The sequence below is a fragment of the Vipera ursinii genome, assembly GCF_947247035.1.
Source record: "Vipera ursinii genome assembly, chromosome: 1".
In the NCBI taxonomy this organism is placed as follows: Eukaryota; Metazoa; Chordata; class Lepidosauria; order Squamata; family Viperidae; genus Vipera; species Vipera ursinii.
Window position 1 is genome coordinate 326,880,217 of NC_139512.1, and position 23,649 is coordinate 326,903,865.

General features: G+C 38.1%; 2 protein-coding genes across 2 annotated transcripts in view; one reads left to right on the forward strand and one right to left on the reverse strand.

Annotated features, from left to right (window-relative positions):
* Nucleotides 1-4,200, forward strand: part of VRK2 (VRK serine/threonine kinase 2) — a gene marked incomplete at its 3' end in the record, with an annotated part of 62,024 nt that extends 57,824 nt beyond the window's left edge. Inside the window, exons 12-13 of the mRNA XM_083379596.1 lie at nt 2,837-3,001; nt 3,961-4,200. Coding sequence (XP_083235722.1) covers nt 2,837-3,001; nt 3,961-4,200 — 405 coding nt within the window. The remainder of the gene's footprint in view (nt 1-2,836; nt 3,002-3,960) is intronic.
* Nucleotides 4,143-23,649, reverse strand: part of FANCL (FA complementation group L) — a 49,980-nt gene continuing 30,473 nt past the window's right edge. The window contains exons 8-14 of the mRNA XM_083379598.1: nt 13,930-14,080; nt 12,591-12,674; nt 10,214-10,259; nt 10,054-10,135; nt 5,103-5,219; nt 4,512-4,583; nt 4,143-4,280 (exon numbers count right to left, since the gene is read on the reverse strand). Coding sequence (XP_083235724.1) covers nt 4,245-4,280; nt 4,512-4,583; nt 5,103-5,219; nt 10,054-10,135; nt 10,214-10,259; nt 12,591-12,674; nt 13,930-14,080 — 588 coding nt within the window. The 3' untranslated portion in view covers nt 4,143-4,244. The remainder of the gene's footprint in view (nt 4,281-4,511; nt 4,584-5,102; nt 5,220-10,053; nt 10,136-10,213; nt 10,260-12,590; nt 12,675-13,929; nt 14,081-23,649) is intronic.

Here is a 23,649-nt window from a genome sequence, read left to right on the forward strand (position 1 = left end):
ATTTTTTAATAATATTTTGTTATTTTTTACAATAACAATCTTTAGTGCTTCGTGAACAGTGTGTTGTCTGGTTCATATATTTAAAACAATGATAATTTCTACAATTAATATGTTGGTTGGTAATATATCTCTTGATCCTCTCTTCTTCCAGTAATATTCTCCTTTTGTCTACATTAAACAAATATAATTCTTAATATTTTCAGTATATACCAAGTTGAATATAAACATTTTTAGTATTTATGCATATACCAACATATAACAAGTTTTTAATCAGCTTGTTTCCATTGTATTTATGTCATCTTACTAAATCACTATGTCGTTTCCAAGGTTCTTATTGAAGCTTAGTTTCCCCTCAGTATTCAGACCACTCAATTATAATTTTCTCAAAATTCATTACCTTTAAATATCCAAACTTTTCATTTAAATAGACCCTCTCAATGTTTTAACATTTCATATATTCTAAAAGTATTATATTACTTATATATCTTATTCCTCTTACTATAGGGCGCTTTGCAAGCTATTATCTATTCTTTTGGCTTTAGTCCAACAATATTTAATCCTATAATACACCATCTGATAATCTTTCTCTAGGGCTTCTTTATATCCAAACTTTATATATATTTGTTGGAATATAGTTAATATATATATTAACCATATTAAAACAAATGCTTAGTTATATAATATTCCATCTGATAAATTGAATCACATCTCTTGATTCCAACTGTAATCTTCTTTTGTCAGGTTGCTTTCCAAATCAGTAAAGTTTGTCTTGCCAAGTTGTATTTTTGCAAGTGTTGTTGAGGACAAAAAAGACAAATCAAGTATAGTATCAGTTTTTTGTCTCCCACATTTTAGTGATTCTTCTGACAGTTCTTTAATCCATATTATTTGTTCTTTTTTATCTTCAAATTTGTTTTGAAGTCCTGGAGGATAAAGCATCTTTTTTGTCTTCTTTGTTACAGTGAGGTTTTGCAGATTTTTTTTGTTTGTATTAAATTGTAGTTTTCTTCATTTGTAGCTTTTCTATTTAAATCACTTTCATTTATGTTCTGCTGTCTAATTTGTTTGTTCGTTCTTTGTTGTCATTTTTTGAGTCTTATATTGTAGGTTTTAAGTTAGAGATATGTTCATTTATATCGTCATACTTATTTCTAATCTCATCATGATCTGAAACAATTATCGTTTGAATCTGTCGCAGTATTGTGTATATTTTCTCCTGGAATGTATTTGTTTTGTCTTGACTCATTTTTCCTGCAGATCTTCGAAACTCCAAACTGGGGTCTTCAGGAGAAAGTGTTGGGTATGGTTTTCTATCACTTTTAGATAGGTATATATCTGTTTTATCTTTCCCCTCTAAGTAGTTTTTCATTGGTGTCATAATATTTTAATTAGCTATATCAAGCCAGCCCATCTTAAAATCCAAACAGCCAGATCTTACATAGTTCTTATCTTTATATAATAGTTTTATAATCCAATATGTTTCCAATTGTCAAGGTACCACTGAAAACAATATTTTGTGACAGTTCTTCTTTTCAGGGGTCTTGTAATTATCAACCAGTCAGGATTCAGTCCAAAGTATTTGACCCATCTAAAAGTTTTAAAGTAATTTCTCCTTTAGAAGATTAGCCAAAGGCCAAGATTTTTCTTTCTCTGCAAACAGTTCAAAATGCAGGTCAGTGTGTTTATAATCCCAGAAGGTCAGCAGTTTCTAAATATATGTAGTTTCACTCAGTAGTAGATAGCTCAGTGCTTTGTTCTCAGCTGTTTTTTGCTATTTCTAGGCATCTTACCAACTTCTGGGTCAATGCAGCTAGTTTTCTCTAATCCTCCACTAGATGTCACTGTTCATTTTCCAACTTTTTAAAACAGTTATTTTTGTTCTTCTTTTTAATATATATAATTTTATCAATACTTTTTCAGGTATAGAGTTTTAACAATTTTCTTAGCTTTCTAATTTATCCAAACTGTAGTATTTTATATTTTTATTCCCCATAAGGGTTTAATACGCCACTTCCGCCTATAGAAGGATGCTTTTGTGCTGGTTAGTGCCTTTGGACTTCGGCTGCAAGTAGCTTTGGCTGGTCAACAAAGTGTGACCAGCCTTTCTCCTGTTGGATTAGAAGGCTTCCCCCAAATCGAGTGAAACGAACACTGTCGTTCCAGAATCGTCAGGCTACCTTTCTTTTCTTCACCATCTCTCCAGGGCAATTAGACCCATTTAGGGTCCCCTGGCAGGGTGAAACTAGCCATGGGGTGTGGAGGTCCGTGATCCCGCAACCGAGCGCTACAACACAAAACCGGAAGTCCCCAGATTTCAATCTAAACAGCCTCCTCATGCATGTAAACCAGTATCTTTACTTAATAGAAAATTTTAAAGGAAGAAGCATAAGGAAACCAAGAGATATTGCCTATCAACATGCAATAGACAAATAGGTTATTCTATTTAAAGAGCTAAGGAAAATCTTTTAGTTAGTATTTCCCATTTGAGATACTGAAATTAAAATACAGTATGTTAGTTATTGACAAACTTGGTTTCACCTCTACTAAAGGTTACTAATAGTCATCTCTATTTCTCTACAAAAATACTGAAACAATTTTTAAAAAAGTAATGCTGCCTTAGGAAAGCAAATTGTAGCAATCTTAAATAGCTGCTAATTTCATAAAATTTGTCTATTCCTTGCATGGCTGCATGTTAGCAATGTTTTTTCTAGTATTGTGATTATTTCATGTTACGACTCAAGTTCTTTTAGGTAAAACTAATTCAGTGGATGAAGGCTGCAGTACTGTATCATTTCATGGATTGCACTCAGGATGGCTTAATTTGTACATTTAATAGGCTCATTTGCTGATGCCAACACTGAAGCAAGTTAAAGGACAAGAAAGCCAACTAGAGAATGAGGAGTTTTTTAATCTTAGAAAAGCCACTGCACAAATGAAAAGTAGCCAAATACAAAATAAGCCGGAACTGGTTAGATTGAATAAATTTACTCAAACTTCAATGGTGAGTTTGTTATGTTGCATTAAATTGTACCTGTTTGTTAAAACCTTTTTCTTTTTCATTTTATTTTTTTTCCTAGAACATGAAGTACAGATGATAAATGGAACTCAAGTATGGAAATATTTGTCTTGAAATACATGCTTTCTATGAATATGGAAATATTGCTAGAAATTACTATCAAACAAATAATATGCCCTAATGCCCCTGACAGATGTTGCCAGGAACATAACATTAAGAACAAATATTCTGTTCCATTATTATAACTCGTATGGTGCTTCCTAATTTTAAAGGCTTCCAGATTTACTCAGTCTTCTAAAATTTTAAAACTTTTTTACATATTTATTACTCAGTGCAACATTAAGCTAAGCAATTTCATATTGCCCATATAATAAAGTCCCTACAAATGTAGCTATTTAATATTTTAGTGTTTTGACTTATAAGCTACAACTAAGGCTAAGGATATTTAAGTACAATAGGTATTTATGCAGTGCTTCAATTAGATTGAAACACCACACATTTGGAAAATTGTTATTTTCTGTGATTTTATAAACAGAGAATGATCTGCAAGAAATAAATGGAAATGTTTGATTTGGATGTGGTTGGGAATGGGAATGGTCCTTAGACTCGTACGTTCTCCATACTTTATAAAAGTATGATTATTCACAAAATGCTTGAATGAGACAAATTCCAGGGGTCTTGTCCAAGTGGAACAACTGTAAGCCCATAGCCAGTTTGCAGCAAAACATTCTTAAGAAAATACTCTTCAGATACATCTTTTTGATCATTCCACTTTATTGTTTTTAAAAAAGAAAATCACAATATGGTTACTATTCTTAGTTAGCTTTCTTAATATAAGTTAAGAACAAAGGGGAAAATATTTAGACAACCTTTCTAGCAACAGAGTACCGAACATTTGCTCTTAATCAAATTGCCATTAGCAATGTTTTTGCCTTCTTTTTCAGGACAATATAAAATCATTGCCCTGGACATATTCATGCAATTCTTTCCAGAATCTTCAAGAAAATTGTAGAGAAAATGAAGTCACATATTCAGCAATCCATCAAACAGAATTTGTGCAAACTCTGACCAGCTCTTCCACACACCGCCCCTCTCAGATTGGACTGCATGGAAAACTGTTTCAGTATATTGTGGCCATTGTTGTCCTCTTCTTCTTAATAATGCTCTCTCTCTATTACCTTTGATATCTTCTCCAGTAGGAGAAGGAAATGCAATTATCCATTTGTATTCAGAATTTCTGAGCAGATATTTTCAGTGTGATTTGCTGGAATAAATTGGTTTTGAAAGCAAAGTTAATATATAAAGTTGCTTACAATATTTTGCAAAAACTGTGAGATTTTAAACATTTCAAAAATACACCATTCCCTAAACTTCCAAATTGTAAGGCTTTCTACACTGGGATTCATCACAAGCCTATAATGAAGTTTCCCATGGATTATTATAATCGTGTTATTTTCAAATTTATTTGGAAGCATTTTTATTCATCTTTGCTTACCTTATTACAATATGGGCATTCACCAAATATGACATTGAAACTTTGTCGACTTGAAGGGAGCCCACGTAACCACTGTAGAGTAAAATAAGGTATTATTTGCTGCATTTGAAGATAGAGGATGGCTATGAAAATGCTGCAAACAGGATAAGCATCTCTCCTGTTCAAGGCTTTAAATCAGTACATTCTGATCCAACATCCATCTCTCTCTTTCTGACACACACATACACACACACACACCAGACTTATCTTTGGATGTGAAGTTTATTTGTTTAAGAGAACCAATTCTGATAGTTTTGTTATATTTAGGTGTTACATTTGTTTTAGAAACAATTCTAAGGCTCATCTTAAAGAAGAATTTGCAGTAATTATTAATTACTTAGGGAGAAGATTGAGCACAAGAAAGATAAAATTAATAGTAAACGATGCATTATGATATCTGAGCAATAATATTCTATATCAGTGTATTTTTTCTGTAAAAATCCTGTTCTCTACTAAGCAATTAGATTTCCCTTAGTTTTAAATTAGTACAGTTACTGCATGGAGTTAAAAGCCTAGAAGAAATACAATATTGAATGCTTCTGATAATCATACCTCATATAAACAGACTTGATGAAAAGACTGGCTACAATGAGAGTCATCACAAACTTGGTCTGGAATAGCCCCATCTAGGCGATAAGCATAGCAAATACCACAATCCATAGAGAAGTGCTTAAAAATATAAAACAGAACTATATTAGTGAGGTGAGTAGGTTTAGTACATACACTGCACTAAGCCAAAGTTCAACCGGGATTTAGGAAAAAAACAAATAGCAGACAAACCAAATTATATGATGGCTCAACAGGGTGTCTAGAGTTCATCAATTATGCTGTGTTCTAATACATGTTAATGATTTCTTTAAAATCATTAGTTTTATCAATTTTATATAGCACAGTACAGTATAACTTAAGAGGCAAACTGGTTACCTATAATTGTGTTTTCAAGTAGCCATCTGTGAATTCATATACATCAGGGGTTCCCAACCAGGGGTGCTCACAACCCCTGGGGGTGTGAGATGATATTCCAGGGGGTGCGAAAACTTAGGTTTAGAACTTTCAAAATTATAGTGTATATGCATAATTCATTTTGACCTTTTGTAAGGAGTGTGAGAATATATCAGAAGTGTTCTAGGGTGTGGGGTATGGAAAAGGTTGGGAACCACTGATATACATGATATACATGATATACATCTGCACTCAGCCTGTTTACATCTTTATGGCTTATAGAGTTTCTTGATAGGAGTCCTGCCCTGTGCATAACATTCATAACTAGTCATGCCTCTGCTGAATCTCTTCCTATTTAAAACAGACAGTGGAATATGAGAGGGACACTGAGATCTCCCAGTATCAAGTGGAGAAGGATAATCGGTTATCCCCCATACCCAGCTCTCCCTGATGCCACTATTAAATGAATATGTAGATTGTTACGTGCACATGGGGTTCCTCATGAGTGGGGGAGGCCCTGGGAGATTCCGCACTTAGCTGGGTCCATAAAAGAGGCAAACAAACAGCACAATCTTTGCAAAGCCAAGAATAGCCCATGCAGGTCCCAGAATATGCTTGTGAGAGAACACTAATTCCTTACCTAGCTTGAAACAAAGTTTGATGATTAAAACTATTTACTTGGAAAATGCTGAGAGTGACCCTGAAAAGCCAAAAAACAGTCACCGGTTTTTGAATACTGTTTCATTATTTGTTCAAATTTACATAGCTGGCCATCTCCTAAAGGGAACTCTGGGTAGCATACAATAGATAAAACGTAAAACATAAAAAAGAGGTAAATACAAATAGAAAAAAAAATCACAAAAACAAAATTGCAAGTAGAAAATAGGCGTTTTTCTCTAGAGGGAATTAAATACCTCAGTTGGTAAGAAAGTATAATACCTTGTTTTGAAATACTAAAATGGACTTTGTCCTCCCAAACAGATTAATTGGAGAAAGGAACTATCTGGGCAAAATGTGGAGAATAAGCTCTTGGCATGAATTTCTCTCCCAAGTCTTGAATCCAAGGAAGAATGGCTAACCGGTAAATCTAGGAATGAGGGGTCTGCAATAATAAGAGGTCTATCCTGGGTTAATCAAGAGACTTTTTATTCTGTTTGGAAGGACACAGGATATTTTAAAAAAGATTTGGGTAACTTATTTTCCTAGTACTTATTATTGGCATCCCCAATATAGCAGTGCATTGGGGATGCCAGCAAAGATAGGGATCATAAACTTGATTGCAATTAGGCTTTAGGGGACCTTTCTGGGAAAGGCTCTAAAGCTGAGAAAGGTAGAAGATTAAAAAAAAGGATGACCAGCAGCAAGGCAGATAGCTACAGATCATCCAATAAATGCACCACTGGATGATCTGAATAACTGGGTTAGGGACAAATTGTTGATAGAGAAAATCTATAAGGTCATTAAGAGTTGACAAAGATTTTCTGAAAAATGGTAAAGAATTTGTATCCCCAAAAATGGATTATAGATGAGAGAAACAATTGTGCCAAGACCATTTTGTGCTGTATCTTAGCTGATTCCAAAAAGGATGCTTTGGGGTTTAGGGGTGTGAACAAAAGAGCTGTCTGCAATTTTTTTAAAGCAGTTATGCCTCTTCCCAGAATCAAGGGGTTGCCTGCCATAGTGAGCAAACAATCCTACAAACATGGATCCTTTAAGGAGCAGCAGCCTAGTATATTTATTTTCTTCTACATGTACTCTTAATCAACTTTTTAGAATCTAATCTGAACCACTTGTACAGTTCTATTTTGTAAATATCTGGCAGTGCTTGCAAGAGCCTAGGTTGTATCCATTGTGGGGGGGAGGGGGTTTGCTGTGGAATGGAGCCTTCAAGGCCATATGTGAATGGAGTCAATAACCTATATCCCACAATGGAACAAAGATATATAATTGTTTAGAAATTGAACAAAGTGGAAGAAAAGAAAAATTTCTAAAAGAATCAATAAATATTTCTAAAAGTGAATGTGCTATTACTGTGTTGGTAGAAAATAAAACTAAAGGGATTAAAGGAAGCATGCCTTATTAGGCATGCCTCACATGGGACGGAGCTCCTACTAGGAAATCCCATTAAGTTCTAGATTGTTCTGAACGGGCTCTTGCCTCATCCCATGTGAGATAATCACAGAGCTACAATGAAGAACTAGTCTTAAACTTAATTGGTTAAAACACACATTACTGTTTCTAATTAATTGTGTCTTTTAAAGCAAGTTTAAATGTTTTAATCAGTATTTATAAAACTTGTATATGGTAGTCACCATTTTAGATGAGACAGTGTTTTTTTAAGAGTAGATATATATGCATCACCAGAGGCCATCTAGAAATAAGTATTCTTTTTTCCCATCCAGTGTTTTATTTGCATGCAAATTTAACTTTTTGTATTCTTCTTTAATTAACTAAGATCTTTCAATCAGCTTAGCTTTACATTTTATCACTCACAGGATGATAAAACAATGAGACCCAAGGCAGGATACATGGACAAATATTGCCTTTTGATATTCTACCACAGATTTTCTATTAGTAGACTGAAGATAGGAAATCACAGCATATAAAGATTCAAATGGAGCTTTGATTAATCTCAAGCAATTCCTTTCTCAACTGATCTTGATGTATACATCTTATTACAGGAAAGGGCATTAGGTGATATGAAAGCTCTCAAATTACAGTAACCTACCAATGTATTATTGCATAGTGTCACATATAATACATATGTGCAAGATATAACAAATTCTCCATGAATAAACAGCATCATGAAAATGATACTGAGATATTCCAAAATTACACCTAGTCAGAGCATTCACAAACCTGACATTCTACGGGCAAAGAAGAAATTGTATTCTTCCCAATTTTTTTATTATTATTCTCATTCAATGTGAGCACATAGGAAGAATAAATCTGAATAGGAGGCCAACTCCAGGAACTAAGATGCATTTTACCCTGTTAGATGTTTATGGATTTTTAAAGTCCAGACCTTCCTGCACAGCTGCCCAACATAAATAGATTGTATTTTATTTAGCCTGTTCTCAGAATTTCCCAAAATAGGATAGAAGAAAATGGGCAGGAAGGTTGATGGAAGAATGCAAACTTCTTTCTAAGCTTAGTGTACCTTCTCACCTGAACAGTTTTTTTTTTATTTCTTGTATTAAATTTATTACATTTAAAATTAATTATGATACCAAACAACTCTACAAGACCTTCCTATATATATAGCAGATGGTTACCAGCATCAAATTCCTGGATGTGCAGCTAAGGAGTAGGCTGGCCTGGTTGCTCAACAGTGAGAAACTGGTGAAGCGGGCACAGTAGCGCCTGCATTTTCTGCATCGCATGAGAAAAGCACATCTTCCTTCCCCTGTCCTGACCACTTTCTACAGAGGGACGATCAAGAGCATCCTGTCATACAGCATCACAGCATGGTTTGGAAGCAACACTGCTTCAGACAGGAAGACGGTGCAGAGTGGTGAGGATGGCCGAAAAGATCATCGGCAGTTCCCTCCCATCCAGGATATAGCACAGAAGCGTTGCTTGAGCAAGGTCCATAAGGTTATCTGGGACACTACAAATCCTCTTCACAACCTGTTTTCCTTGTTACCTTCTGGGAGGGGGTTTCATGGTATCCACAGCAGAACATCCAGATTCAGCCATAGTTTCATTCCATACAGCATTAACCTTGTGAACTCCCAAGCTTCCTCCTTCCGTTACATCAGGGGTCTTCAAACTCAGCCCTTTTATGACTCATGGACTTCAACTCCCAGAATTCCTCAGCCAGACATGCTAGCTGAGGAATTCTGGGAGTTGAAGTCCATGAGTCATAAAAGGGCCGAGTTTGAAGACCCCTGCGTTACATATTCAAGATGGTCAGTTTTTAATATTTATGTTTTATGTATATGTAGGGGTGTGGGTCTATAAAGGTAAAGGTTCCCCCACACATGCATGCTAGTCATTTCCGACTCTAGGGGCCGGTGCTCATCTCCATTTCAAAGCTGAAGAGTCAGCATTTGTCCGAGGACGTCTCCGTGGTCATGTGGCTGGCATGATTAGACGCCAAAGGAGCATGGAACGCTGTTACCTTCCCAACGTAGTGGTCCCTATTTTTCTACTTGCATTTTTATGTGCTTTAAAACTGCTAGGTTGGCAGAAGCTGGGACGAGTAACAGGCACTCACTCTGTTATGCGGCACTCAGGATTCGACCCGCCAAAATGCCGACCATCTGATCGACAAGCTCAGCGTCCTAACCCAATGAGCCACCGTCCCTGTGGATCTATATGTATGTTGTATATAGTATGTTTAGGTGTCATGTATGTTTCACTTTGAGAGCGGGCAACTAAATTTCATTTTTTATGTGTGCCGTTGTGCCCACAGTAAAAAAATGACAATAAAGGTTATCTTATCTATAGAATAGTCCCTATGTACAAGCAAACATTTTTAATCACGTACATTCTCTTTGAAAAATAGTTGTTTTATTTCCAAATCTGTAATATTCAAGGAAAGTATGAAATAACTTACAGTTTTTTCTAGAGCTTCTCGAGATGGGAAATCAATTTCCAAAATCTCTTTTAAATTTTTTAATAAACTATTTTCCGGGTTCCTACAAAAGGAGAAAATACTATTACAAATATTTTAATTAAATTATTAACTAAACATATTTACAAGCAGATATACTTACCACATATGTATATTGCTATTCAGCTTGATTTTCAACGGATTTACCACTGAAAACAAATTATGCACAAGTTTACATTTTTCACAAGAAAACATTTTTCAGAATATCTAATCCATGAAGGAATGGTAGTTCTATAGTTCAGAATTGGTGGTTTTATAGTTCATCTGTAATTGGTTCCCTAATTTTGCAGATAATGGATTCACGATCAAGAATGTCTTTTTTTCATTCATATACAACTTTTCTCATAGTCACAGAGCAGCTGACTCATAAGACAAGTTATAATAAATTTGAATAATAATTCAAATTCAAACTACAGATTGGCACCACTATATAATTTTAATGCACATGCATCGTAACATATTTTCAATATTCATTTTATTTAATATTTCTACACAATGTTGTACATGTATGAGAGTTGGTTTGAATAAATTATCTTGATTTTCAAGGGTTTTCTGCTGCTTCAATTAGATATCAGATTTCTGTTTCTGTAGCTTTTTCCAAATTAATTTCAACTTGTCCCAGAGCTTCACTCAGCCAATCTGATTTGAATGGCTATTTTGCTTGAAGCCAAGTGGCTTCTCCACGTGAACTGGAAATTGTCACCTTTTTCAGGGGCATATTTTAGAGAAATAATTTGATCAAATCATCCCACTGAAGTTTGCACAATCCCACTAAAGAAGCACCTCTGATCTTGATAAAACATCTAGGTAATTTAGTCTTCTCAATTCTGTGAACTTATTGCTGCCTTCACACAAGAACTGAATAATCAATTTGCTTTTGATCTGTCTAATGATAAAAGACAGACAGGAAAAGACAAATATCCCTGCATTAAAACAGAGCTCTACAATGGGAACAAGGGGCAAAAACGAAAATGGCCCCATTAGAATAATAAGAACTGTCCCTTGAGAGAAACAATTTCGTGGATAAAGATTGAGAGAATTGTTTTGCATAGCTTACTTTTATTCCTATACATGTGTGTGCTTTAAAAAATTAGATTCTTGTGGTTCATTAATGTGCTAATTTACAAATCAAGAATGCATTCACAGACCTCTCAACATTTATGATACAATTAATCTGCATTAAATGATGCCAAAGAATCACTTCTTGCTTAAAATATGTTAAGTGCCTTCCTGGGTCATATAAATCATTTAATGATCTAAACAAGATCCTGAGTGGCCTAGATTCTGCCCATATTTGATGCAAGCCCTAGTAATATATTTAGAAGAAGGAGAAAAAAGTAGTTCATGATACTTGGAAGGATTATGGGTTTGACCTGAACACAAACATAAGTTTTCTATCTTCTTTAAACTTGGAGTGTAGAGAAAGAGACGATAAATAAGAATTGAGACTGGAGGCTTTTCCACTTGTTTGGTTTTCACGCAAACTTGATGTGTCTCTAAAGATGTAGGTCTATATAACCAAAAAGCTATGTCTTTTCTCAGTTTTAATTGCACATTTGAAGTTTTCTTTTTCTTTCTGACTTACATCTTCAACTGTTAACTGACTGGTTGAAGGCTGATTTATTCTATAACCCCTTGCTGGATTTAACGTGATTTTGTTTGCATCTTTTTATTGCTTTACTTTGGAGTTGTGGGTCACTTTCGCTTTTGCCATATGAAAATCAACATTGAGAGGACTCTCCCAGAGTAGCGCAAGTGATCTGATTTAATTTACATCCAATTTTTACTACAAGAATTTTGTATTCTATTAGTTTTTAAAAGCTCTGGTCTTATTTCTTTCAACTTCTGTTGGGGACTTTATTTTTAATTCACTTTTTATTGTGGGAAATGTTTCATTTTTTTCTGTGGTCATTTTGTTATAGTACATTTAGTTCTATCCTTTTGTTGTTGTTAGTTGCTAAGTTGTGCCCAACCCATTGCGACCCTATGGACAACGTTCCTCCAGGCCTTCCTGTCCTCTACCATCTTCTGGAGTCCATTTAAGCTCACGCCTACTGCTTCAGTGATTCCATCCAGCCACCTCATTGCCTGTCATCCCCTTCTTCTCTTGCCCTCAATCTTTCCCAGCATTAGGCTCTTCTCCAGTGAGTCCTTCTTTCTCATTAGGTGGCCAAAGTATTTGAGTTTTAGCTTCAGGATCTGGCCTTCTAAAGAGCAGTCAGGGTTGATCTCCTCTAGGACTGACCGGTTTGATCGCCTTGCAGTCCAAGGGACTCGCAGGAGTCTTCTCCAGCACCATAGTTCTGAACTATAGGGACTTTTATAAAAAATATGTTCAATGATGTTATTCTGTATTGCTTGCCTGAAACAAGTATATTCAGTATACTTCAGTATAACAAGTATATACGTCAAGATCAACTATACTAGCATAAAATATTAGGCTCTGCTACAGAAAATATTTGAAAGAGAAGCCATCCTACCATGGTCAGCTCCCAGAAAGTAACACTCAGGAAGCATGGCAGGGTGTCTGGGATCTACCTCTATATTAAGTGAAATGTTGCTTCCTGAAACAGACAGACAAAACAGTATTTTAGCTATCCAGTCCTTTTTTTTTTTTTTAGAAAAAGGCATTATTCTTAATTGTACAGATGCCATGCACAGTATTCCAAAACTACAAGAATTACAATTCTACCCTTGAACTCAAAATACTTATCTACCATTTCTAACTATGTATGTGATACTGACTAGATTTTAGTACATTAGCATCTAACAAGTCCAGAATGACTTGACCTTTCTACTTACTTCCTCTTTTTTATTTCTTAATACTGATTATTTGAAGTCATTTTTCAATTAAATTAACTAACATATTTCAGTACATTTTAAATGCATGTATTTCTATAAAAACAGTAATTTAATATATTTAGTTCAGGTATTCACAAAAAATCCTATGTGGTGGGTATATTAGGAAACCTTTCCTTCTGTGCTATAAAAACTGATCTGAAAAAGTAGCTGATATGGTATATGTATCTTCCAAAATGAAAGGTTTGCTGAAGAAGTTATAGCTTAGTTTCAGTGGACTAGAGGGGATAAATGTTGTCCAAGAAAAGCAGAAGAGGGCAGTTGTTTGATAGGATGACTACTTTGTTTCTATAACCTTTTTTTAAAAAAACACCCTCCCCCCCACAAAAAAAGTGGAATATAAACCAGCTGGAAGTTATGACCCACAGTTTGAGAGACTCCGTAAACAGTTATTACTATTAAGGTTATTTAACTTTATATAAGGGACGCGGTGGCTCAGTGGGTTGGGACGCTGAGCTTGTCGATCTGAAGGTCGGCAGTTTGGTGGGTCGAATCCCGAGTGCCGCGTAACAGAGTGAGCTCCTGTTACTCGTCCCAGCTTCTGCCAACCTAGCAGTTCAAAAGCACGTAAAAATGCAAGTAGAAAAATAGGGACCACTATGGTGGGAAGGTAACAGCGTTCCGTGCGCCTTTGGCGTCTAGTCATGCCAGCCACATGACCATGGAAACGTCCTCGGACAAGCGCTGGCTCTTCGGCTTTGAAAAAGAGATGAGCACCGGCCCCTAGAGTTGGAAACGACTAGCACGCATGTGCGGGGGAACCTTTACCTTTATATAATACATAAACCATAATACCAGGAAGAAGGAGAGGTTTCTCCCTCAGTGAAGACATAATCAAATTTTGAAATGCTATGTGTAATGGAAGAAAAAAGCATTTTTAATAGAAACATGATTTCTTAAAGTTGTGTTTATCTCGCTTAACCACTAAAGTTCCTATGTAGTTGTCTTTTTTATTCTTACCAATTGCAATCCTTCGCCTAGTGGAGCTCCTTGTGGGTTTCTCTGGTTCAAGGACCCAGGTCTTCTCATCAATTTCATCTAAAACATCCCAAAACTCCTTCAGTGATTCTAATGCTGCCAAGAACTGAGTGTGAATGCTCAGTAAGGAACTCTAGTATGGAAGGAAATTGTAAGAAATATTATAAGCGGCCTTTAACAAAGCAATACAGAAGTACTGTTTATTAATTGTTTCAATTTTCAAAATGTAGCAATTATAAAACACATATATAGTAAATTTTACTGACAAAGAGTTAAAGGGAGACTAGTATAGCTATGGAGGGACGCGGTGGCTCAGTGGGTTAGGACGCTGAGTTTGTCGATCAGAAGGTCGGCAGTTTGGCGGGTCGAATCCCGAGTGCCGCGTAACAGAGTGAGCGCCTGTTACTCGTCCCAGCTTCTGCCAACCTAGCAGTTCGAAAGCACGTAAAAATGCAAGTAGAAAAATAGGGACCACTCCGGTGGGAAGGTAACAGCGTTCCGTGCGCCTTTGGCGTCTAGTCATGCCGGCCACATGACCACGGAGACGTCCTCGGACAAGCGCTGGCTCTTCGGCTTTGAAACGGAGATGAGCACCGGCCCCTAGAGTCGGAAACGACTAGCACGCATGTGCGGGGGAACCTTTACCTTTACCTTTAGTATAGCTATTTCGAGCTATTTAGCTCTCATCAACTAGCCATACCCTTCTGAGATTCAAACCTGGGCTGCTTACATATTAGGCAGCTATATTAACCTCTAGGCCACAGGTTCTCCTCGCTTTTTGTCAGCTGAAAATTTACTATATACACACAGTTCACTGTAACTATGCGTTATGCATACAATTAATCTTTCAATCCCTTTTTAAAAAGATTCACCTTTTAAATGTATTTTAAAATATTTCTAATTTTTTACATTTAAACTTAAAACTATTCAGAGTACAATCATGTAAAAAAAGGTTCTTTTGTACTTAATGAAGAATACCTGTGAGTAATTAAGGAAGTAACTTGCAGCTTTATTTTTGCAAAGCACCTAAAAATCATTCACATGCAAAATTCCAAGTAATTTGAAGTGCTAAAACATTTTAAAAAATGTATTGCAAATCTACTATGTGTCTGTTTAAAACTATATTTATAACTGGGGCCTATTTTTCTAATTTTTCTTCATTAAATCTAACATATTTTAAACAGAGATCTCCTGAAATCCAGGATTAACAGGGGAGAATTGTATAGCATGCACATCTCCAAAACACCAAACTTCTTTTTCTCACAGTTATAGCAGAAAAAAGCCTAGTATTTTAGCAGTGGAATGTGTTTAATAAGCAAAGCAAAAATTATATTTTTTGAGGAATATACAAACTTGGATCTTTTCATCCATTTTCTTCAAAATGTCAAAAAAAAAAGTTGTGGATGGTTTAAAAATTGCTCAGGTGAGTTTTTGAGATTTTACACACTTGAAAAATATTTTTAAAAGGACAGAGCTTGAGAAAGAACATGTTCTCCCTGCTGTTATTAAATTATATTAAAGTGAGAAAGCACTTAAGCAGAAAAGTGTGAATACTGCCAATCTCAAAATGTAACGCTTATTATCTTTAAAAGCATTTTGTTACTTTTATAATACCTGAAGTGATATAATAGTGTCAGTCACTTAACCAGATCTTACAGCATAATATCTTCATCTTAAGTACTATTATTTCCAGTATTTTAATAATTTTCACACTGTCTTGGAATGTGATCTTTTGTGCTCTGATGACACTTAAATTAATAGCATAATTTTCTGGTACTTGCAACAGTTGCTTTCCATTTTGATTTTTTACATTTTCCTACCTCATATACACACAAATCCTTTTAATAGCCATTTTTATCTTTTTCTTTAGGGAATTCAAAGGAATTTTTAGTAAAAATAAAGACACCAAGGGATTAGAATTTTGAAATCCAATTAATTTTAATACTAATTGCAATTTTTCAGTGATGTTCCTTGAAAGGTAGCAAAATCTTAGAGTGATCTGCTCATCTGATCTTATTTGCATGTTTCATTGATGTTGTAGTTGCCTTTCCATATGCATATCTGAATTCCAATACTAAAAACATTTACACAACTTTGTCATGCAAATTATAAAGAATTTATTCCCAATTTTACACTTCAATTAGATCATTTCTGTATATTCCCTTTAAACAATTTACATGTCTTCCATGGGAAGAGATTCAATAATGAAATAGTTAAGCCAATCTGCTGCCCTATGATTTTTAAGATAGCATTATTTACTTAGCATATTTACAGTTACCCCTTAAATTTATCTCAAGGCAGTGGATAACCTTTGATATACAATGTCCCTCCCATTCAAATTAACATGAAAATAACTATATGCATTTCTCTAAAACAGTGATGCAAGTGAAACTCTACTGAAGACATTATATTTTAAAATAAGGCACAGCAAGAGGAAAATCCACAAAACTTGCAAATTAATTCTAGAAAAGGTATAGACATTTCATAAATTCTTATAGAAATGGAGTAGATTGCCAGAATAGGATAAAGAACTTTTCTGTTCTTTTTCTACTTCAGGATGTTCCATTCCATTTACTATATCTGCATGCAGTCCAAAATTCTTCTTCCCAGTTATTTCAAAGCATGCAGGATCGTACATTCACTTTTTTAAAATTTTGCCCCCATAGTTCTAGGGAGCATACTGGTAAAAAGAGTAAAATGTTCACCTGTATGTCAAACTCAATGATAAGCAAATTTGAGAAGCAAGTTTGGTTAGGGCAGGGGTGTCAAACTCAATTTCCTTGAGGGCCGCATCAGCATTGCAGTTGCCCTCGGGGGGGCGGAGGGGCAGAGTGGGTGCAGCCTACTGGGTGGGCATGGCTGGAGTGCATGTGGCCTACTGGGTGGGCATGGCCAGCTCTACATCTTTCATGTCAAGGGTACCTATGGGGGCCTGGGCAGGAGTGGGGCAGATCTGAAGGTCTCTGACAGAAGGAGATGGGACCGAGGGAAGTGCCAAGGCATGGTCCACTGGAGGAGCCTCACTGTTCCTCTTAGGCCATGCGGGGGGAAGCTGGACGGTGGCATGGAAGTCAAATGCCCAGCCCAGCCCTCAAGCACCGGCAGCACTAAGCCCAGCCCCAATTCCCCAAGGGGGCACCCAGCTGCACTTACCTCCTCAAGGTTGCTGCTGCTGTGCTTGCTTTCCTTAGCCAGGTTGCTCATGATGGGTACGAGGGCAAAGTCAAGAGGGAGGCCCACTCCCTCTCCATGTGAGGAGACTGGCTTTGTATCCAAAGCTTCCTTAGCAATAGGATGGGAGACCCCCCCCAGGATAGGCCAGGAAGAGGGGGCAAGGGGATGGTGAAAGGGCAGCAGGGAAGGACTAAGGCAGGACTTCCCTCAGACCCTCCCTCTCCTTCCTTCCTTCGAGTGGTGGGAAAATATTTGAGATGAGGGAGTGAGAAAAACAGGCAAGAAAAGCAGCTTGGGAAGTGTCATCCTTCATGAGGAATGAAGAAATGCACCATCGCCTGGAAGTGACCAGCACACAGCCCTTGCCTACTTCACATATCTGGCTTGGTGGGCTCTGGGGGAGGGGATGCCATGAGCAGCATGAGAGTCGATATTACCTGCGCAATGCTGCCCAGACCCCAGCCTGCCTGGTTTTGGCAGGCAGCAGGGCGCTCTCCTCACAGTGCCGAGAGGCTGAGCCGGGTGGCACGAATCTGAAGAGAAGCGCAATGCTGCCCAGCCCCTAGCCTGCCTGAAGTAGGCAGGGCCATGTGCTGGCCACTTCCAGGCAATGATGCATTTCTTCATTCCTCACAGAGGGTGATACCTCCCCAGCATGTGCCCAGGGGGTAGTGCTGACACGGCACGGACCAGTCCCTCACTGTTTTCAGACGGCCTTGTGGAGGTAAGACTGCGTTTCAGCATAGATGGCCACCATGAAATTGTACATTGGCTCCAGGCCTCCCTGGGCCAGGGCCAAGGCAACGGGGGCCATTCCCTCACTGTTTCCAGGATGGGTTCACGGGCCACATGAAACCACTTTGCGGGCCGCATCCGGACCCCGGGGCCTTGTGTTTGACATGTCTGGGTTAGGGCATCAGGCTAGAAACTGGGAAAGGTGAGCTCTAGTCCACCTTGGGCAAAAGCATACCGGGTGATTTTGGGCCAGTGATTATCTCTTAGCCCTAGGAAGGAAGCAAAGGCAAACCACTTCTGAAAATTTCTGCGTAGAAAACTGTGGGGACCTGTCCAGGCAGCCTCTGAGAATCTGTTCTGAATGAATGGAGGGGGGGGGAAGCAAAAACAAAAAGTAGTCCAAGGGCAGAAATTTGAAGCAACCTATTTTCTCAACATCTATTCTTATTTTATGGAACAAACAAATGGGCATCTTTAAAGAATGCTGTAAAAAACAATTTGGTGACAAGTAGAACATTACAACAATGGAAGGGGGCAATTTGGTGGGAAGATTTTTTTCTATAAATTCAAAGATGATTAGAATAGAATCAAGAGCTTCTGGAAGGCAAACTACCCTGAATTCTTTAAAAAATAGTCTGAAGTTGCCATTTTTGAAACTGATTTTCAAAAATTTAGTTTTTATGAATGGTGCTGGGACTTTGGTCCCTAAAAAGCTGAAAAAATATGAAAAGCTGAAATAGATGCCCTGGTGGTCACTTACAAAACAACAACAAAATTTCATATCCTCTTCTCCATCAACATTATCTCTCAAGAGAGAAACCCTCATTTACAGTACTAAAGAAACAAATAACTGGCATTAAACTAGCAAAGATATACCAGCCACAATGGGACAGGAGTGGTTGCCTTGTAAGGATCCCTCACTAACATTAGTATCCTCTATTTTTGGGTTGAGGGAGGAAACACACTAGATAAATTTTGATCGTTTTGCCATCAAAGCTCAATGGCATTATTCCAACATGAGAGCATAAAACCAAACATGTCACTAGAAGGCAAAATCATTAAACTGCATCTCGCTTTCTGTGGCCCTGTCATCCTGGAGAAAGCAATTATGTTTGGAAGAATTAGCAGTAAAAGGAAACCAGGCCATCAAAAAACATGGTGGCTGGACACCATGAAAGCTGACACCAACCACAGCATAGAAAAACTCAAAGAAGTTGTACAAGATCAGAAGATATGGAGAGACCCGGCCTTCAGAATCATCAAGAATCGGGCACGACTGAATGAATAATATCACCATCACTCCAGTATGCTGAGGATGGCATATATGTGCCTCAGGGGACATGTTGCACAGCACGGATTTACCTTATTGTAGATTTAATACATCAATTCTGCTTACTCTTTCTTTATATTAAGAAACTAGAAAATCATGTAATCAAATTTTAGCACTTTGATTCTGGAAAGAATTCACACATAATTTGCCAGCATGGATGTATGAATAGATGAAATTTTAACATCAAGTATATCACTGCTTACTTGAACCACTATCATCTTGGGCACACATTTAGGGCCCCAGGCTTGAGCATGGACTCAAGTCTTCAAGGCCTTCTGGAAACCTGAGGTCACCAATCTAATCTCCAGAAGAATGATACAGTGCAGATACCACTGCGCAAAGAGCCTGGACATTGTCAGCTGACAAGCCTTAGCAGATGGGAGCTGGACCATACCCCTCCTGCTGGACTAGATTAGGTGGGTAGAAAAAAAACAGGCAGGAGATGGCCCCTTTACTTGGATTTTTAAAATTTCTTTAATGTTCACGTTTCAAAAGTTATAATGTAGCTGTAAAATGCACACAAAGGGCCATCACAATAATTAGGATTTATAGCAATTCCTCTCTGAGACAAGACAAGACTGGTTTGAATTGAACTAACAAATTCACACTCCTGCATGATTTCTATTTGTTCAGCTCTTGTCCACCACTACTATTTTTTTCAATTTGGTGCCCTTCAGAGATGCTGCAATTGCAGTTCCCAGCATGGTCAAAGGTTTATTGGCTCAGTTTCCATCAGCATTTTATAAATGAACTATTTCCTTTATGATAATTTAGGTCTGGTTTTTTTTTAAAAAAAAACAAACCCTCTCTTCTATTTAAAATTTATATGAGGAAAGTCTTCAACTATGTAGAACCCACTCTACTACATCTTGCTTCCAAGCTGAATAATAATAATAATAATAATAATAATAATAATAATAATAATAATAATAATAATAATAATATATTTATTTATTTATTTATTTATTTATTTATTTATTTATTGGATTTACATACCGCCCTTCTCCCGAAGGACTCGGGGCGGTGTACAGGGCAATTAAAACACAATATACAATATACACTATACAAAGTTAAATTAAATTAAATTAAATTAGCCCTAATAAGTAAAACACATTCTAAAAGTTAAAAATTAAAAAAATTAAAATCCCAGTCCTTCAGTCCAGGCCGGCAAGCTCAAATAACCAAGTTTTCAGGTTGCGGTGAAAGGAGCGAAGGTCGGGAGTCATCCGGAGCTCAACAGGGAGTTGGTTCCATAGGGTAGGCGCGCCCACAGAGAATGCTCTCCCCCTGGGGGCCGCCAGTCAGCATTCCCTGACCGACGGCACCCTGAGGAGGCCCTCTCTGTGGGAGCGCACAGGACGATGGGAGGTTGACGCCGGCAAAAGGTGCTCCCGTAAATAATCTGGAACCATGCCATCTAGGGCTTTATAGGTTATCACCAGCACCTTGAATCTCACCCGGAAGACAACTGGAAGCCAATGCATCTCGCGGAGCAGAGGTGTTACATTGGAGTATCGGGAGACCCCCATCACAACTCGCGTGGCCGCATTCTGCACCAGTTGGAGCCTCCAAGTGGACTTCAAGGGCAGCCCCATGTAGAGAGCACTGCAGTAGTCAATCCGAGAGGTCACGAGCGCATGAGTGACTGTACGTAGGGCATCTCAGTCCAAATAGGGATATGGCATATTATTAGATCTTGACCCGTACCAATCGGGTTTCAGGCCCGGGTACAGCACGGAGACGGCATTGGTCGCACTGATGAATGATCTCTGGCGGGCTCTAGACAGGTGTTGTTCCTCTGTCCTAGTCCTATTAGATCTCTCAGCGGCTTTTGATACCATCGACCATGGCATCCTACTGCGACGTCTCAGGGGGTTGGGAGTGGGGGGCACTGTTCTACAGTGGTTCTCCTACCTCTTGGGCCGTTCGCAGTCGGTGTTGACGGGAGGGCAGAGGTCCGCCCCGAGGTCTCTCCTTTGTGGAGTTCCTCAGGGGTCGGTCCTCTCTCCCCTCCTGTTCAATATCTATATAAAGCCGCTGGGTGAGATCATTCGTGATTTAGGGGTGAGGTATCATCAGTACGCCGATGATACCCAACTTTTTCTTTTCACCCTAAACCAACTCAGTGATGGACGTGATGTCTCGTTGCCTGGAGGCGGTTCGGGTTTGGATGGGGAGAAACAGGCTCAGACTCAATCCTGCCAAGACTTGAGTGGCTGTGCGTACAGGCATCTCAAGTGAATCATTCTATTCCTCCTTTAATGATAGGGGGTGAGGTGTTACCCCCCGTCGATGGGCTCACAACTTGGGTGTCCTCCTGGATTCGTGGCTCAGTTTTGAAGATCATATAGGAGCCGTGACCAGGGGGGCTTTTGCCCAGGTTCGCCTGGTGCGCCAGTTGCGGCCCTATCTGGACCGAGATGCCTTGCACACAGTCACTCATGCGCTCGTGACCTCCCGGTTAGACTACTGTAACGCTCTCTACATGGGGCTGCCCTTGAGGACCACTCGGAGGCTTCAACTGGTGCAGAATGCGGCCGCGCGAGTTGTGATGAGGGCTCCCTGATACTCCCATGTAACACCTCTGCTCCGTGAGCTGCATTGGCTTCCAGTTGCCCTCCGGGTGAGATTCAAGGTGCTGGTGATGACCTATAAAGCCCTAAATGGCTTGGGTCCGGGATATCTGAGGGAACACCTGCTGCCGGCATCAAGTTCCCTTCGTCCTGTGCGCTCCCACAGGGAGGGCCTTCTCAGGATGCCGCCGGCAAAGGATTGCCGGAGGGCGACACCCAGGGGGAGGGCCTTCTCTGTGGGCACGCCTGCCCTTTGGAACCAGTTACCCGTAGAGCTCAGGACTGCCCCAGATTTTTGTTCGTTCTTTGCTCTTTGAGCTTTCCGGCCAGGACTGAGAACGTTTAATTTTTAACCTATTGTAATTGGGTTTTTTTAATTAGAGTTAAGGGTTTTAGATTTTAATTAAGGATAATTTAATTTATTTTAATTTGTTATTAACTTTTGTATTGTTATATTGTTTTAATCGCCTTGTGAACCGCCCTGGGTCCTACGGGAGAAGGGCGGTATATAAGTTTAAATAATAAATAAATAAATAAAATTAGATGAATGACTATTCAAAAAGTATAATATTGAAAAGTTACCTTTTTAAAAAACAGCTTTTCCATCTAAGCTTACTTTAAAAATCAATGTTGGGAGATATAGTGCTATTACCAACATATTCATTAGAACATCTTAAACAGCTTCACAGTCCATTAATCTGTGAATGCTTCCATGATTTGCATACTTCTTTTGGATACTAAGCCACATAACCTAAGCTAAGGTGCACAGACAGAAGCTTATGTGGAATTTAATATTCTTTTAATATAAATAATGGTGCAAAACACTTACTAGATAGGGATTATCTACTACATTGGTTAGAACACTAAGTAATACACACACACACACAGAGAGAGAGAGATATAGACAGATATAGATAGATATAGATATAGTATTAACAGGTCCTGACAAAGCAAGAATATAGATTAGGTAACCCTCAAGATCGCTATTTATTCTTTTTTCACATTTGCTTGCAAAATTATCTTTTTGTCATTTACCTGAGTTGGAACCCTTTCTCCAGTATCCTTCCTGTTTCAGATTGACCAAAAAAATAATACCACCAGATTTCAATTAAACATCTCCAGCTGTCAGATATGCTGTATATATTATTGATTTAATATTCAGTAATTTCACTGAAGACTTAGTCATCAAAGGTAGAAATCCTCCATGCTTCTTTAAAAAATCCAGTATTATGTATTTTACTAGAAATAATTTGACTAATAATTCAAAGGAAAAGGCAGTGCCTTAACCCATGAATAAATACCTGCAGTAATTGGACATTTTAAAAAATGAAACAGACAGCAAATGAATTTTGCTAATTAGACAAAAGAAAGTCTGTAACTGAAGTAAGTAGTTGTACTGGGGACTTGTCACTGGAAAGCTTTGTATGTATGGCAACTGGAACAATGGCAGCAGCCTTGCCCTTGTACGGATTTCTGACTATTTTAAAATGTCTCCTCTGCCACCAGAATCCACTGGCTGCTGCTGATCCTGCTGTGAGACACCTGCACTGGCTACTAGGCTTGTCATGATGCACAAAACCCTACCATCTTCAGCTTGACATTGTGCACGTTATAATTATTCATCCAAATGAATATGTCAGAGCAGCAGCAGCAGACCTCTCATCAGAGCACAAGAAAAATACATCAAAACATTATCAACCCAGCAGGAAGACAGGGACCATAAGGAAAATTACCCATTTTTAATACAGACGCCATAAAGCCATGTCTATTATTATATAAAAAGCAAGAGGGGGGAGAACCACCATCAAGCTTTGAGTCCAAAAGTACTAGAGGAACACAAAATGGGAAAAAGATGTTAGGAGAAAATCAATTATTGTATGTGAAATCTAT